The following is a 17739-nucleotide window of genomic DNA, read 5'->3' as shown; positions in this document are numbered from 1 at the left end:
ATTCCTGTCTTGTTATAAATAAAGGAGATACAGTCAGTAAGCCATTTATCCAAAGGGACCTTTGAAACAGGTGCACCCAACTTCAATCCAGCAAATGAAACAAATAGCTGATAATTTTTTTTTTTCTGATATCCTTTGCCCTATGAAGATAAAAAACATAGTTGTCTATGAACAACTAACAAGTGTAGTAAATATTCTACTTTGTTGGAATAATTCAGAAAGAATACTGGAAGATTAATACATCAATGCTGACTTGTGATACCACCTTGGGTAAAAAGGAAGCACTAGTTCATAAGGATACTCTAACCCTATGGAAAATGAGATATGGAGGTTTCACCAGCAATGCCTGAATTTCCAAAATGCATCTGGTGGAGGTGATGGCAACTAAGAATAATGTGTTCCAAGACAAAAATTTTAGATCACAATCATTGGCAGACTCAAAGAGTGGTCGAATTAAGGACTGCAGTACCAGACTGAGATCCCATGGTAGTGTGAGATCTTTAAAGGGAGGTTTAAGAAGAATTGGACCATGCAAAAAAGCTTTACATAATTTAAGAGAGGCTAGTGAGCAACCATCAGATTCATTGTGGAAATATGAAATTGCTGCTAATTGGACTTTCAATGTTGAAGAACTAGCCCCTTGTTAAAAACTTGTGTAATGAAGTCTAGCACATGACATGCTGGTACCAAAAAAGGATCTATGTGCTTTTCAGTAGACCAATGCATAAGTCTTTTTCACTTACTATTGTATAGTTTTCTAGTGGATGGCTTAAGGGAAAATAGCAAGATGTGATGTGCAGGGTAAGCGAGCATTGACTGGCTGTTATTGGAATTGGAGAAACCAAGCTGTCAGCTTGAGGCTCGGAAGGTCCGGATTTGTCATGCCCATTGGATGAGACAGGAGGTCTGGAAATGGGTTGAGAATCTAAGGTAGGTGAGCTAAGTGAGGCCACAGGAAGGGAAACAAAATCTGTTAAGGCCAAACGCGGGCAATGAGGATAACATTGGCCTTCAACCTGGCAGCTCTGTGAAGGAATTTTGGGATTATAGGAATTAGGGGATATGCATAAATTAATTCAGGGACCCAATCATGGAGCAGAGCTTCCTTTGGTGACTCCCACTGTGGGGATATAAGGGCAAAGTAGCTGCTGAACTTGTTGTTTATGGGGAATGCAAAGAGATTGCAGCATGGCTGGCTCCACTTGTGGAAGATTGTTCCACCACTTTCTGATTGAGAGACCATTTGTGAGGTAACAGTATGCACCTTCTTAGTTTGTCTCCTAGCACTTTGGACTTCCCAGTAATACGCATTGCTAACAGAAAGCAGTTGGAAGATATTGCCCATTGCCACACCCTTAGTGCTTCTCAACATAGATGGTATGATTTGGTTCCTCCTTGTTTGCTGATGTACCAAACCACTGACATATTGTCTGTTTGAATTGCATCATTGCTGATGGGAGAGCATCCTGAAAGGCTTACAACACTAAAAGCACCGCTCTCAACTCCAGAACAGTGATATGCAAATTAGCCTCTTTGGGGGACCATTTGCCTTGGACTGTCTTTCCCAGGTAACCCCCCCCACCCTAGCTGGGAAGTGTCCGTGGTCACTATGGCCTTTGGCTGTTAGGTGACAAATGGAAGACCCTGTAATACCTGATCCGATTGGACCTACTTTATCCAACTTTTCTTGCAAGAGTTTTTAATTCATATTGGGGCTTACAAGGGTAGATGAAGAATCGATCACTAAGAAGCAAGCATCCACAAACCTGATTAGTGGAACAAGGGTTATCTCTGCTGCCATTGACCCCAGAGCTTGTAATACTAAGCCAGCTGAGATTGTCATACTGCAAATAATTTTTTTGACTTGTGACCTTAAAGTTTGAACTCTGGAAAGGGGAAGAAAGGCTATTGTTGACCTTGTGTCTAATAGAGCTCCTATGAAATCTAGAGTTTGAGTTGGCTCTAAATTTGACATCTCAAAATTTATGGTTATTCCTAATCTTGTTCAAGTGTGGATGACCTCTTTTTTTGCCATATTGAGTTAATGCCTGGTCTGAGTGGTAATGAGCCAGTCATTTAAGTGTGGACACACACGGAGTCCTTAAAGTCTCAAATGAGCCGCTACCACTGCCATACATTTGATGAACACCCTGGGGGGTGTGGTGAGGCCAAAGGGCAGTTCTCTAAACTGATAATGACTGGCTCCCAGCTGGAAGCATAAGAATCACCTGGATCACCTGTTTATTTTTATATGACAGTATGAATGCTGGAGAGCTACTGAGCACATCCAGTCTCCCTTTTCCAGAAATGGAAGAATGGACTGAACTGTGAACATCTGAAACTTTGTCTTTTAAACAAATCTGTTTAGATTGCTGAGATCCAGAACTGGTTTCCAGTCCCCTGTTTTCTTTGGCACTATAAAGAATGTTGAATAAGTTCTGGACCCTTTATGCTGTGGGGAGACCTCTTGGATGACTCTTTTGTCTAGCATCTTTTGTATTTTTATGGCTGCTTGATCCTTTGATTGGGTGGTACATCGGACATTTTCCTGGAGGTTGGTGGAGAAAGGAAAAATGGAATTATCCATCCTTTGGATATGATCCTCTGCACTCAAGTATCTTTTGTTATCTGTAGCCAGGCTGTCTAGTGCAGGAACAAATGACCCCCAATTGCCTCCAGAGGGGGACAATCGGGCCTCCATTTAGGAGTGCTGAAATGGTTTGCTAAAAAAAGAATCTCCGGACCCTTGATGTTGTAGGCCTCCTCTACCATGAGGGCGACATCTACCATTTGGGTTTCCCACTTTGCCTCTGGGGGAAGGCAATCCACATGTGTCTTGGAAAGATCCTTGTGATTTCTTGAACTATTTTTTTTTAACATCCATGGTGATTCCTAGAGAAGGAGCTTTGGGGGGTGGAAAAATACATGCCCATGGCAGAAAGGGTCTTTCCATCCTTCTCACACCTGGGCAACATATATTTTACTTTGGGGCCAAAAAGATATGTGCCATCTAAAGGAGCATTGACAAGCATAGACATAAAAGGCCAGCAAAGTCAAACAAGCACATTCAGGAGTGTTTCCTGATGGCTACACCTGAATCCACTGCCCTTGAATTTCCATCTGCCACATTGGAAATCAGCCTCATAGATGAGTTTGATATCAATTGAAGGGTTGCCAGCTGTGAGGTGAATGAATCCTTCATCTCATCAGACACAGTTCCTGCAAGGGTATCCAAGAGTTTCTTTATCACATCCCTTTGCAATCTGGTGAAATGTGCAAAGCAGTTCAGAGATCTCAAGACAAAGGTCCCTGAAGTAAAGAGATGCTTCCTAAATCTGTCAACGGCTCATGACTCCTTGTCAGGGGGATGAACAGAGGAACTTTCTTTGGCTAGTTCCTTCCTGGTAGCTGAAACTATGATAATGGCATCAACGGGGGTTGGGTCTTTGGACCAGAACTGTCTGTCTTCTGGAGGAGACATAAAATTGCCAGCCTTCTTTGTTATGGGCTCAATGGATTCAAGCTCCTTTCCACCCCCACCATGAGACCAAATGTAGGAGCTTGTTGACAGGCAGAATCACCCATGACATAGATGGGACAGTACCAAAAGCCTCAAGGAGCACAGATTTCTCTGAAAAAGGATTTCTGGGCTTCAGGCCACCTCTCTGTTTTAGGATTTCAAGGATATCTCCAAACAATACATCTGCAGGAGGTGACTGTGGGAATCCTTCACCCTCCTCAAAATCCGTGTCTTCCATGACAGATTCAGGGGAATCTACATGCTTCCTCTTATGTGTCCTCTTCCAAGGGACCTCTTCAGTGATAATATGGGGAGGTGTCTGAAGAGGTAGAATTATCCAATTGGGTGTCCTGAGGTTCTGGTACTGACTGCCCCTGTGGGAGTGTAAGCTAAGACTCATGACACAGAGCAGGGGATACAGAACTCAAGGGAAAAGGACCAGTCTGTGTCATGGAAGCTGATAAGGCTTTCTCCAAGGTCCTAAACACCAATTTTCCTGGAGAAGGACAGGAACCTGGGTCTGAAAGGTGAGCATTCTGATATCTGGTCCCACCCTGCTCCAAGAAAATCCACCCTGAGGCAGAAGTCAGAGCTGAATTAACCCTTGTCAAAGGTCTGAAGTGCAAAGAAAGATCCGAAGCCCTCAGAGTCAACCAAAACACCTCAGATATGACAGTATATTAATGGCTCTGAGAGCTCTCCAGATCCGATAGCAAGGAGGACCTCAAAGCAAACTTTTGAGCTGAGGATACAGCAATCTGCAGATCCAAAAAAGATAGTCCTGGATGACTCTGATCCAAGGGCTCCAAACCCAAGAAGGGAGTCACAGGAGGAAGAGTCAAAGGTGGAGTATTAGATACAAGGGCTTCCTGACCCAAAGGGATAGAGGCCAAAAGATCCACTGGGAGACTCTGCACCAAAAGCATGTGTCTCATAATGACATCCACATCTTTTACTGTGAGACTCCTAGAATAGTGAGAGGACTGCCTGGTGGTAAATTCTGGCTTGTAGAGAAAAGAAGAAGGTAACCAAACAGCAAACAGAAAACAAACCTCAATGAAAAACGTAATCCGGCACCATGAAGGTTGTCCTAAATTCTCAAAGGAACAGTACGACCAACAAAATTAATGAATATTTATTGTAAATAACAAAACCAAGAACAAAACTCAAATTCAATAATTCATAGATTATCCATTAAGCGCTTTCGTCTCCTACCACCGGAGACTTCATCAGAATAACGATTTTCCACATTAATGATTCTTATATAGATTCTCCTTTTTGAATCAACAAATGAAAGCCCTTTTGGACTAATTGACTATATGCTTTTAAAGTCACAAGTTAAATAGTCAGTATGTATAACCTGCTGAAATACAGCAGTGTTGAAAAAATATATAAATAAAAAGAAACACATACTTCCATGTTTTAAAAAAGAAACACATACTTCCATGTTTTAAAAAAGAAACACATACTTCATATTTTAAAAGTGCAAGTGCCTATTCACATCAAAGAAACCAGGTATCAAACCCTCAACTATTATAAACCTTAATAATAAGATTCATGATATAAGAATTCCATTAATGCAACAAATAAATATGTGCTAATTTATACTGCTTGTATAGTTTGTTTTATACATTAATATATTGTATGCTTAACAATACATAAATACTGTATAATAAAACATATATCAATAAATATTCATACAAAATATTAAATGCAAATATTAAAAATACATATAAATGCACATACAAATATGTTAAAATTGTATAAAAATGTGTTAAATGAATACATACATAAAACTATTACAAAACTTGAATGTTCACTAACTTTTAAGAAATGACTTTAAAAAATGACTTTAAAAATGTCTTAGAAGCAACCACTTAGAAAATGCATGTCTATTTTATAGAGTACATAAATTAATTACATAAATTAATTAATTGATAACCCTATTACCCCTTAATTATTTTTGGATCCATTGCTAAAATCTTGAGAGCTGGCGTAATGGATATATGATTATTGAGACCTTTGCCACAACTTGAATCTAATCTCATTTGCCATATCATCTCTCTATATTCAATTTTGGTCTCCCAGTCACCACCCCTCTCTGGGTATTCTACCTCTTCCAGTACCCAGAATCTAAAATCAGCATTGGAGCAATTAGGTACATGTCTATAGAGTGCATTATTTTCATTGTGTCTATTTATGTCCCTACCATGTTCGTAAATTCTATTTTTAGACACCTTTCTGTCTTCCCCACATAGTAACTATCACAGGCCTTACATATCACCAGATAGACCACACCCTTAGAGTAACAGCTACTATATTTTTTTGTTGAAATAGTTAATTGTATACTGGGTAATTTTATTTCCTTACTTTCCAAAATATAGGGACATTGCCCACATCTCCCACATTTATAGGTTCCATGTTTCTTTTTAGTTCCATTATTCAGTGCTTTCTTCTTTTCCATTATATTCTTTATGTTTGGATTCCTTCTAAAACTAAATCTTAAGTCATTCTTAAATACCTCCATTTTGGATGCTATACCTCTAAACATGTCCCACACTTCATGTATACTTTTCCTCAACCATTTTATCCCATAAAAATGTGTGGTCGTGAGGTATGGTGTAACTTCAAATTCACCCTTTGTCCCTGTATTTGTAATCTCATCACTCTGTTTCATATTAGTTACTTGTTCATCATCATTTTTTGCTTGTTCATCATCACTTTTTGCATCTTGTTTCAGGAGCGGAATATATCTAGTCCCCCTACCAATTACCACATATTTTTTGACTGGTGTGATTAAATCCATTGGATATCCCCTTTCTTCAAATAAACCACCCACATAATCAATTTCTTTCAAAAATTCATTGTTATCAGAAATCATTCGTGCCATTCTTATCATCTGTCCCTTTACTATATTTCTCTTAAGCTGATAAGAATGGTCACTATCATAATGTAGATAGGTATTAGAGAAATTCTCCTTCCTGTATATATTAGATTTGTATAATTTATTTTTCCTATCCTTGAAATTTACTCACTCTGTAGAGACGGATGTGATGCATTTTTTAGATGTGGAGCTTTCAAAGGATAGGAAAAATAAATTATACAAATCTAATATATACAGGAAGGAGAATTTCTCTAATACCTATCTACATTATGATAGTGACCATTCTTATCAGCTTAAGAGAAATATAGTAAAGGGACAGATGATAAGAATGGCGCGAATGACTTCTGATAACAATGAATTTTTGAAAGAAATTGATTATGTGGGTAGTTTATTTGAAGAAAGGGGATATCCAATGGATTTAATCACACCAGTCAAAAAATATGTGGTAATTGGTAGGGGGACTAGATATATTCCGCTCCTGAAACAAGATGCAAAAAGTGATGATGAACAAGCAAAAAATGATGATGAACAAGTAACTAATATGAAACAGAGTGATGAGATTACAAATACAGGGACAAAGGGTGAATTTGAAGTTACACCATACCTCACGACCGCACATTTTTATGGGATAAAATGGTTGAGGAAAAGTATACATGAAGTGTGGGGCATGTTTAGAGGTATAGCATCCAAAACGGAGGTATTTAAGAATGACTTAAGATTTAGTTTTAGAAGGAATCCAAACATAAAGAATATAATGGAAAAGAAGAAAGCACTGAATAATGGAACTAAAAAGAAACATGGAACCTATAAATGTGGGAGATGTGGACAATGTCCCTATATTTTGGAAAGTAAGGAAATAAAATTACCCAGTATACAATTAACTATTTCAACAAAAAAATATAGTAGCTGTTACTCTAAGGGTGTGGTCTATCTGGTGATATGTAAGGCCTGTGATAGTTACTATGTGGGGAAGACAGAAAGGTGTCTAAAAAATAGAATTTACGAACATGTTAGGGACATAAATAGACACAATGAAAATAATGCACTCTATAGACATGTACCTAATTGCTCCAATGCTGATTTTAGATTCTGGGTACTGGAAGAGGTAGAATACCCAGAGAGGGGTGGTGACTGGTAGACCAAAATTGAATATAGAGAGATGATATGGCAAATGAGATTAGATTCAAGTTGTGGCAAAGGTCTCAATAATCATATATCCATTACGCCAGCTCTCAAGATTTTAGCAATGGACCCAAAAATAATTAAGGGGTAATAGGGTTATTAATTAATTAATTTATGTAATTCATAGGTTCATAGATTAGTACTAGGCTAACTGCCCTTGCGAGCCATTTTAAGCCTAGCCAATTATCCCTTATGAGACTCAAACCCTGCACCTTGTGTTTGTAAGGCAAAAACCTTAACCATTAAGCCACCCTCCCAATTAATTTATGTACTCTATAAAATAGACATGCATTTTCTAAGTGGTTGCTTCTAAGATATTTTTAAAGTCATTTTTTAAAGTCATTTCTTAAAAGTTAGTGAACATTCAAGTTTTGTAATAGTTTTATGTATGCATTCATTTAACACATTTTTATACAATTTTAACATATTTGTATGTGTATTTATATGTATTTTTAATATTTGCATTTAATATTTTGTATGAATATTTATTGATATATGTTTTATTATACAGTATTTATGTATTGTTAAGCATACAATATATTAATGTATAAAACAAACTATACAAGCAGTATAAATTAGCACATATTTATGTGTTGCATTAATGGAATTCTTATATCATGAATCTTATTATTAAGGTTTATAATAGTTGAGGATTTGATACCTGGTTTCTTTGATGTGAATAGGCACTTGCACTTTTAAAATATGAAGTATGTGTTTCTTTTTTAAAACATGGAAGTATGGGTTTCTTTTTTAAAACATGGAAGTATGTGTTTCTTTTTATTTATATATTTTTTCAACACTGCTGTATTTCAGCAGGTTATACATACTGACTATTTAACTTGTGACTTTAAAAGTATATAGTCAGTTAGTCCAAAAGGGCTTTCATTTGTTGATTCAAAAAGGAGAATCTATATAAGAATCATTAATGTGGAAAATCGTTATTCTGATGAAGTCTCCGGTGGTAGGAGACGAAAGTGCTTAATGGATAATCTATGAATTATTAAATTTGAGTTTTGTTCTTGGTTTTGTTATTTTCAATAAATATTTATTAATTTCATTGGTCGTACTGTTCCTTTGAGAATTTAGGACAACCTTCATGGTGCCGGATTACATTTTTCACAAAAGAAGAAGGTAACCTTGACAGGACAGGGTCCACAGATGGGAAGTACCATGTCCTAGGTAGAGTGTCCAAAAAGGTGGGAGGATTGGACGTCTTTGGAGCAGATGAATCCTGTGTTTTCAGAAACCTTGGATCCAAATAAGCTTTCCTATCCAAAGAGGTAATCTTTTCTTTAGTGTGATCTGAGCAGGTCAGATCTGACAACTTAATTTTCTTCTTCATAGAAGGATCCAAAGAAAGCCTTTTAGAAACTTTCTCTGAGGTCCTCAATGAAACTGAAGAAGACCTAAGAGATTATTTGGATAACTTTTTAGACAATTCTCCAGAAACAGCATCAACAAAGAAAGATGGGAGAAGTCCTTTTAAGATTAATTTATTTTTGTACTCTAGCAAGGGGGTTAAAGGCATGGCAGATTCCACAACTTTCTTGTAGGTGAAGGGGCCTAGACAGTAGATACAAAGAGTGTAGGGATCAGAAAAAGGATTCTTTTGACTGCATTTCCCAATCTTCTTAAACCTTACTAGAATTTTTCCTTTTCAGCCATGACAGGAAAAATAACAACAACAACAGAACAAGAAGGACTGTAAAATGCTACAGAAAGTTTAAGCACAACAAACATAAAGTAGAAAAAATTAAAATTAGTTATATAAAGTTACATTTTTTTTTTCAGAACAGCAGAAAAAGGGAAAGAGACTACCTACAATGGAAGTAAGGCTACGTTAAAAGGTAGAGGGTAAAAACATCAACATCAGATCATATATTCAGACAAACTGTAATGCAGAATATGTGAAATTAATAGCTTTTTATCAGCATGGCTGCCTTATCACTTATGCAATAGAATGTGAATGACATAGTAGGTCTTGAGACGAAGCAAAGAGTATTGATTTGTAATAAGAAGTGCAGGGTGCAAATAACAATGTTACAGGAGACAGAACTGGAAAAAAAATTAACTTATGAATTTGGCAAAGAAGGGATTTCAGAATGGATATCCAGCAGAGTATCAGGGACAAAGGAAAATGAAGTAATAACATTGATTGTCAGAGAGGCTACAATAGTTACAGAAGAGGAGAAAAAACATAATAACAATATATTTGAAGCAATAAGAGGGATATTGGCATGGAAAGAGGATTACACTGGTATGTATTTATATTCTATCCAAAAATTGGTATCAATGAGTTTAAAAGAATTACGGGAGCGGTAATTAGCTTTCAGTGGGGAATATTGTTCATATGTGGGAACTGGAACCTGATTTGCAATGGTGAGGAGGGAAAAAAATAAGAAAAGTGGGTAGATTTTTGAAAACTTCACGAGAATATTTAGAATGAAAGGTGCCTGTTTACTAGCACAGACCCAGGCAGAGTTTGCATATTATTCCACAAGGTGCAATAACTGGACTAGACTGGATAAGAATTACCATTGATACCATATAGAAAGTTTTCAAATACATCCAATAACTATTTCAGACAATCCACCAATAAAGGTGAAGATAGAGATGCATGATAATCAAGTAAAAATGTGACACTATTGCTTTGTGCTTTCCAACTTATTTGTTAAAAGGAGTAGAATTTAAGGAATGGATAGTGGATATGATTCAACAGTTATTAGGAACGATACAATTTCATCAGACGTTGTAGCTAGGGAGTGGTGTAAAATGAAAATGGAATTTAAAAATGTTGTAGATACATGAGACAATCTGATATGGGAAAGAAGTAATAGAAATTATTTACATACGTTGCAAAAAGTTAAAATATTGCAGGCGATGGAAAATCTTACAAAACATGAACAAGAGCAATTGTTGCATACTGAAGGGAAAATAAAGGGAGTATCTGGATAATTTGCTTAAGTTTAGAAATGGTTGTTTGATAATAACTACGAGAGCACAAAAAATATTAGTACAATGACTTAAGCAACAGAAAATAGAAAGGGGTGTTACCAATCTTAGGGAGCCTGTGACAGGAAAAATACTGAGAGGCCTTATAGAGGTATTATGCATACCTGTTTTCAGGAACATATTGCCATTATTTTTTTTTATTTATTTATTTTATTTATCATTTGTTGACCAGGAAAGTCTGACTAGGTTCCACAGAGCCTGTTTTCAGTGGAGGCCCGGGGAGAAATGCTCCAGATGCATGTCTTTGTCATTATGTGTTGTATATCACCATCTGTCCAAATATCAATTAATGAGTGTGCCATCACCACCTCAAATTGCCCACAATGTTCTATATCTGATGCACAGATACATATGCTCTGCAATGCAAGAGAGTCTTTTCTGAGTGGTGTACCAGGGAGTCCTGGTGCACCTCACACTGTCCACAGCCAATGCCTTTGTGGGCTACTGCTGCCTGCACCTGAGCCCATCCTCTTTTATCCACCATTGCAACTTCTGTGCTCCTCACTCCCTTCTCAGAGGTTTATGGAGCCACTCCATGAAAAAAAAATCTCTAGGTACTTCTTCTTCTCAAGTGTCATGCATAGGTGCAGATATAATAACTAATCTGAAACATCATGTGTGCAGCAGCAGTTGTAGTTTCAGTTATGCCACAATAAGTTGCCACACCTACCATACCCCAGTAACATAGGGAATCCCCACAGCACACCAGTAGGGCAGCATGGGAATGGTCTGTGTTGTCACATATACCTTGTCAGTGGCCTACACCTACCTGTGTTCAAGAATGTATAACCATCATGTGCTGCATATTCACCCCTGCCTAATGTCAGTTAATGAGTGTGCCATTACCACTTTACATTGTCTACTATGCTCCATATCTGATGCATAGATGCAGATGGTCTGCAATGTAACACAGTCTTCTCTAAGCTGCATACCAGAGGGTCATAGTGCACCTCACATTGTCGACAGGAAATCCCATGGTGGGCTACTGCCTCCTGTCTGGTCCCTCTCCTCTTCATCCATCATTTCAAACCTTCCTGTGTTCTTCACTCTAATTTTAGATGTCTATGCAGTCCCCCCCCCCCCCATCAAAAAACATCTCTTAAGTATTATCCACTCATTCACTCATCTGGCTAAGGCCTATGTACCCTTACCTCATAAGATGTGGCCTGGTAGTTGGTTTAGGGGATTAAAGAGCTGTCAACAAAGTGTTTGCTATGGTCCAATAGTGCAAGGTTTGATTCCCTCAGCCTCCATTGCCTAACTGTGCTGAGACTTAACAGAACACCAGTCTCGGGCTAAGACTGAAAATGGTCATTGGAGATCAGTGCTCTACCCTGGAAAAAATACAAATAAATACATGTGCCATACGCTGATAATCTGTAGAGAATTTTGTATAATTACTTCAGACCTCCCTCACTACCCTCCCTGTGCCCTCACCCCCATCAGAATGCAGCTGTGGAGCAATCAGCCATAATAAGAACAGAATAGTACAGTCATCCAGTCATTCTCCCTGCTTGTCACTGACCTGTTTATCCTTAGTGTAGAATGATATTTTACTCTGTAGACTGATAGCAATAGCCAAAAATTGTATTCCACTTGCTATTCTTCCAAAATTAGACAGACAAATGAGTATTGCAATGGCCACAGTCATGCTGATGATGCAAATTTGGGTACATTTCTATGAATCTCTGAATCACAGATTTAATGCAATGCATTACAGCCACAGACTGCACAATGCCGCCTGTGTCTGCCTGTTTGCATCCACTGTAGATTGTGAAATAGTCTTTACATACGTAGCTAATCAATGACGACTATAGACCACAGTGCTCTTAACCTCACAGCACTGAGCGAAGTGTCAGAACAATGGACATCGCTATTGCTTCCTCCTTCCTTCCACAATGGCTGATATGATAGCCTATTAATCACTTATAAAGCTATCACCAACTGTTTCCCCTTCATCTATTTGTGTCATTCCTTTGTGTCCCCCTCCCCATTTGTGTTAGCATCTCCATAGTTTATCATTGTCTGTCTTTAGTGTTTGCCTGCCTCTGCTGCCATCCCTATATTCTCTTTCATACCCATACCTTTACCTCATTCCTATCCTTCTCCACCATTTTTAACATAAAAATGTCATCTCTCAACAAATTATGATGTACTTTTATTTATTTTTTTATATCTGTTGACCAGAAAGGCTGACTGGGCACAGTCTCCCCTTTTCAGTAGAAGCCTGGGGAGAAAAGCTCCATATTGTACATATTATAGATTTATACATTGTGTAACAAAAAAAAAAAAAAAAAAAAAAAAAAAAACATTTTACAAGAGTATACTTACTCTAGCAAATAAAGATATTTTGCAAAAGTGTATACATTGTATAGAAAAGTTATTCAATAGTATTTTTAAAAGGATGCCTAGTAATGGAATCATTGCAGGTTGTACAATAAGGCAAGGATATGGATGACTGTTTTGAGCAAAGGAAGATGAAGAGCAAAATTCAATATACCGACAAATTTCAGTGGACAAGTATCATTGTATCCTTCTGTAAGCAGTTTCATAATAAAGACAGAAAACAGACATTACGTTGCATACAGACATGCTTTATGCTTTATTTTTTTTTTTGTTAGTCAGCAGCTGATGTCGTAGATTAAAGACTGATGACAGAAGGACAAGGACTACAGGTGACTGAAAGTGTGAAGCAGGAGATGGAATGCCATAGATGAATGCAAGAAGGATTAAGTAAGGGAGTAGTGCTCAGTTACATTGAGGGGGTGAGAATACAGAGAAGAAGAGTTAAGAGAGAGAGAATAATTGGAAGTAGCTGAAGGGTAGGAAGAAGTGCGGACTTTATGGTTTAGTCTAGGGGTGCTTATCCTGTGTTATGTGTGAGGGCAGAGCCAGAGACTCTGCAGGCATGACTTCAGATTCTGTTTAGAATGTCTGAGACATTGTTCTAGTTTTAGAGAGAGAGGTATGGCATTCCATATTTGGTGACATGGTTTAAGAATAAACTGTCACCAACTGTATTGCTGGATTTAATGATGTAGAGGAGCAGCATTTGGATTGAGCAAAGGGGTCTCTGGTTTGTATGGCTGGATTAGATTTGACAAAGATGGACAGTTTGAAGATTTATATATGAGGTAATGAGCAGTTGCAGGTTGGGAGTAAGTAAGTGAGTAAGTTTAAGCCAGTTTAGTTCTTTGAGTGCTAGGCAGTGGTGGGATTTTTTGAGGTGATTTACTGCAAACTGTTACTTTGTGATAGCACTGTTTGAGCTTTTGAGAGCTGAGAGACTTCTAAGTTGTTGAAAACGGGCTGAGTAGGGAATAGTAGGGTAGAGGCGAAGTGAGTGCTTTCTGGTTTGGTCAGTGAGGACTTTTTTTTATTCCATATAGGGAACACAATTTCTGGTGAGTTTTCTTTACTGTATGTCAGATGTGGTACTGAGATTTTAAGCTACTGTCAATGTGGGTGCCACGCAGCTTAATATGTAGGTAGATTTCAATTTTAGTTTTATTTTTTGACAAAATATCAAAGAAGGGTTTCTCGGCTGAGAGGTTCCTTAGGGTGCAGACAATAAGTTTGCATTTTTAGAGGCTAAGAAAAATTTGTAAGTCAGCTAGCAAGACTTCAATGGATGATAAGGATTCTTGAGTGAGTTGTTGGAGGTTAAGGTTTTGTGCGCTACATATGAGGGTGAAGTCATCAATGTGAGGAATTATTGTAGCTGAATAGTAGGTATATTCTTGCATACCTTTCTTCCTTTTCCCTTGCCCTTCTGTATGTTCCTCTGCTTAATCTTCCCAATTTCTGACTGTTCTATACATCCATTTCCATCATGTTTCTCATACAAAAACACCAGGAAATTTGCTATATAGCCATTATTTGGGCCATTGGCTGTGCTTAGTCTGGTGTGTTGTTGCTTTTGTGAACCTGCACTGTCATAAGCACTCTACATGCATCATGTTGGGATCATGAGGTCATGTGATTGCTGTCATGATGTACAAGTCTTTATGTGATCTACTGATTTTTTAGTCAGTGAATATCCTACTTATTCTGATATTATCACCACACTGCCTTGTCTCTGCTATTTATCCCTTAGCAGGCCAAGTATTCGATTTTTCTGTAACCTGATCTATGTTTCTTCACAGTGCTCACATGCTAAGCTGCTGCGTTTTGCAGGTAGCTTGATTACTAGTCATTATGACTGCTAATAAAACTGTCATGATAATTGCCGAGTACAGTCAGGCAAACACACACTATTTAAATTCTGCATTAACATTAGTATACATATCTCAGTGTGTACAGCTTAAACATGTAGCCAGCTTTTCAGAAAGTTCATGTTTAGGGCAAGGTTCTGCAAAATAGTATGAATGTGTGAGCATTGCATATGCAAGAGACAATGTCAGAAAATGGTAAACCTCTCTGTGCTGATATCACATGCACATGTCAACACAACAAAGATAGCCTGAAAAAAAAAGTAGCATGAGTAGCATACTGCTTGCAGTAATCTGCAGTTGAATTTTACAAGGGTTCATCTGCAGGACTGAGAGCAGCAACACCAAATGCAGTATGCATGAATGGTAACAAAGAACAATGCTTTACACAGTGATCTGAAAAATGATTATGTAAAGTGCAGTAGGTAATTGGAAATGTTTCAGAGCAACATTATTAGATCGCCAAGTTAGAGAAATAACTCAGAAAAAGATAGCTAAGCATGAAGACTGTTCAGCCATACAAACACTGACTGGTGGAAAAATAACAAGTAAGTACAGAAAGTTCAAAAAGTCCTCAAGATAACCCTCTTATGACATTTGACAGGATCTGCTGCCGGAAGGAAAACCTGCATTAATCCTGCTGGGAGATTTTGTCATGCCAGAGTTAGAAATATGGTGTTTAATGCCAATAAAAGGTCTACGTGTGTCTTGTCTTTCTAAAGCCACTGACACTTCACAGCCTATTAAAACACCTGCATTCTGTGACATTCAAATGAATCCTTGAAGCTATCAGATTCAACAGGTCTGGGAAGTCTGGACTCAACACCCTTCTGTACCCTTACCCAGGAAATGAAGGCTAAGACCTCTTGAAGCCTCTATCTGGGCAGGAATGGCCAATGCTAAATAGCACACAATTCTTCCCCCATAGAAGTTATCCTTGGAGTCTGACAGATGATGTCGCTCATGTTATGGAGACCTCCAAGATCTAGAAGGATGGTAGCAACAAGGTTTTAGTGGTATACAAAGCAACCAGTAATCCATGTACAGAAATGTGCATTTTTTTCTTGTCCAACAAAAGCTGGCACCTTGGTAAACACTTTGGGTACAGAAGAAACCAAAGTACAATACTTTGCACCAGAAATGGTGCATGGGCATTGCCAGGGAAAACTGAAAAAAAAAACCTCCTGTGTTGATTATAAATGGTTATATACCAAATGGCGTACATCATATTTGTGAAGACCATTCATTAGGAGAAAGGGCATTTAGAGAGTTAAAAACTAGAACTACATGTTCTCCATATGTTGTTGAAGTCACTGAGGTCCATAATTTGAAAGATGTCTCCCATCTTCTTCAAAGCCAGAAACGTAAATGAGCTTTCTGCCTGAAGCATAGCAGCAGTGTAATTAATGATATAGTAGGCCATGTGAAAATCCACTGTATAAGTCATACAAAAGTTCTTTACCAAAACCCTACTGATCCACATTGTTGGGGAGGATTGCTAGCTTCTTGGATGTCTAATTAACTAAGGAAAGACTAGAACTTGGATAGGTGAGACAAAAACTGAGGGATCTAAACCCCAATATTGCTGAATGTATATCCTCTTGCCATCTTTACCTACAACCTAAAACTAGTAATCTAGCAGTGAGGTAGAAAGTTATTAAAGTCAATGGAATGTTTAGTAAGAATCTCACCCCAGTATCTGCTTTCCCTGGAAGAGAAGGTATTAGAATCCCAATGTTTTCAGTCTACAGAAATAACATTGCTGAGGACAGATTCAATTAGAGTGGCAACCTAAGGCTTCTTATCTTTATTTTCCAAATACTGAATAATTCAATTTGGGAAGAAACCAGATCAGACTATTATGCCTCTGAAGTTTTCTTTTTTTGTCATGTTACATCTTAAGTGGATACATGCATTTCAAGGTACACATCTACATAAGTGGCAGATGCAACATAAAGTGTTAATATAGAAGGACTTTTATGTGTTTATACAAGCGCATATATTTTTGTAAGTTAAATTTCATATTTATTGGCTCAGGAAAAGTGCTAAACACATATGTAGTTAACCAAGTAGTATGTTTCAAATGAAGGTTATCTTTGCACTACAAATCTGTATGCTTTCACTGAAAACCACATCTCTGACAGTGGCTTATGTTTATCTTTGTTAGGACTGTTAATTATAAGGGAAAAATATTTTTGACTTTCAAAGTTGTGAGAAAGATCACAGAATAATAGTTTCCTTCATACATTAATTTTTAAGCTGAGTAGCTGCAAGGGCAATGCATCACACTAGTTAAATTTTGCCTTATCTGTAGCATATATATTTCAGTGAGGACATTTTAAAATATAAATGAAATTGACACATTAATTAAGTGTTTAAAGAGAATATGATGAAAAGTTCATACTTCAAGGTTTCTTGTAAAGAGCACTTCAGAGAGAAGCCAATGTTATCGCAGCAGACTACTCCATTATTACAAAACGAGATAAACTACTCAAAAAGAAAATAAATGAAATGTATAATTTTCCATAATAAAGTCATATAGTCATTTTTAGTATTTTCTGAGTGTCAACTATATAATTCAGTTATGCCTTTAATTAAGATAACTTCAATATGCAAGAATAACTTTTTTCCAATAAATGAAGCACACGGAGCAAATCTTGATTTTATTATTTGATGTACCTGTAAATGGCCTCCGTCTCATTGCTGTAAGTAGCTGTAATAAGCAAACGGGTCACATTTGTCAGAATTGTCATGAAGTCCTTCTTGCTGACAGGCTCACGACTTGCTGATAGAATGAAAAATGTGGGGTCCATTAAAAGAACTTGAGTGTACTCTCTGAATGGCTGAAGCTGGATCAGTTTCTTCACAGAGCTAATTCTCAGTCCATTTCCCTGCCGAGTAACCAAAACAAGGGTTACAAAGAGACACTC

General features: G+C 37.6%; 1 protein-coding gene across 13 annotated transcripts in view; it reads right to left on the bottom strand.

The window, feature by feature from the left end:
• The window catches only part of LAMA2 (laminin subunit alpha 2), a 4753606-nt gene that overhangs the window by 2139737 nt on the left and 2596130 nt on the right, over positions 1 to 17739 (bottom strand). For all 13 annotated transcript variants that reach the window (XM_044064325.1, XM_044064371.1, XM_044064344.1 and 10 more), the window contains exon 14: positions 17489 to 17700. In XM_044064325.1, coding sequence (XP_043920260.1) covers positions 17489 to 17700 — 212 coding nt within the window. The remainder of the gene's footprint in view (positions 1 to 17488; positions 17701 to 17739) is intronic.

The sequence above is a fragment of the Protopterus annectens genome, chromosome 1.part0 (assembly GCF_019279795.1).
Source record: "Protopterus annectens isolate FY-2018-M chromosome 1.part0, PAN1.0, whole genome shotgun sequence".
Lineage (NCBI taxonomy): Eukaryota > Metazoa > Chordata > Ceratodontiformes > Protopteridae > Protopterus > Protopterus annectens.
This window is presented reverse-complemented; position numbering and strand designations above follow the sequence as displayed.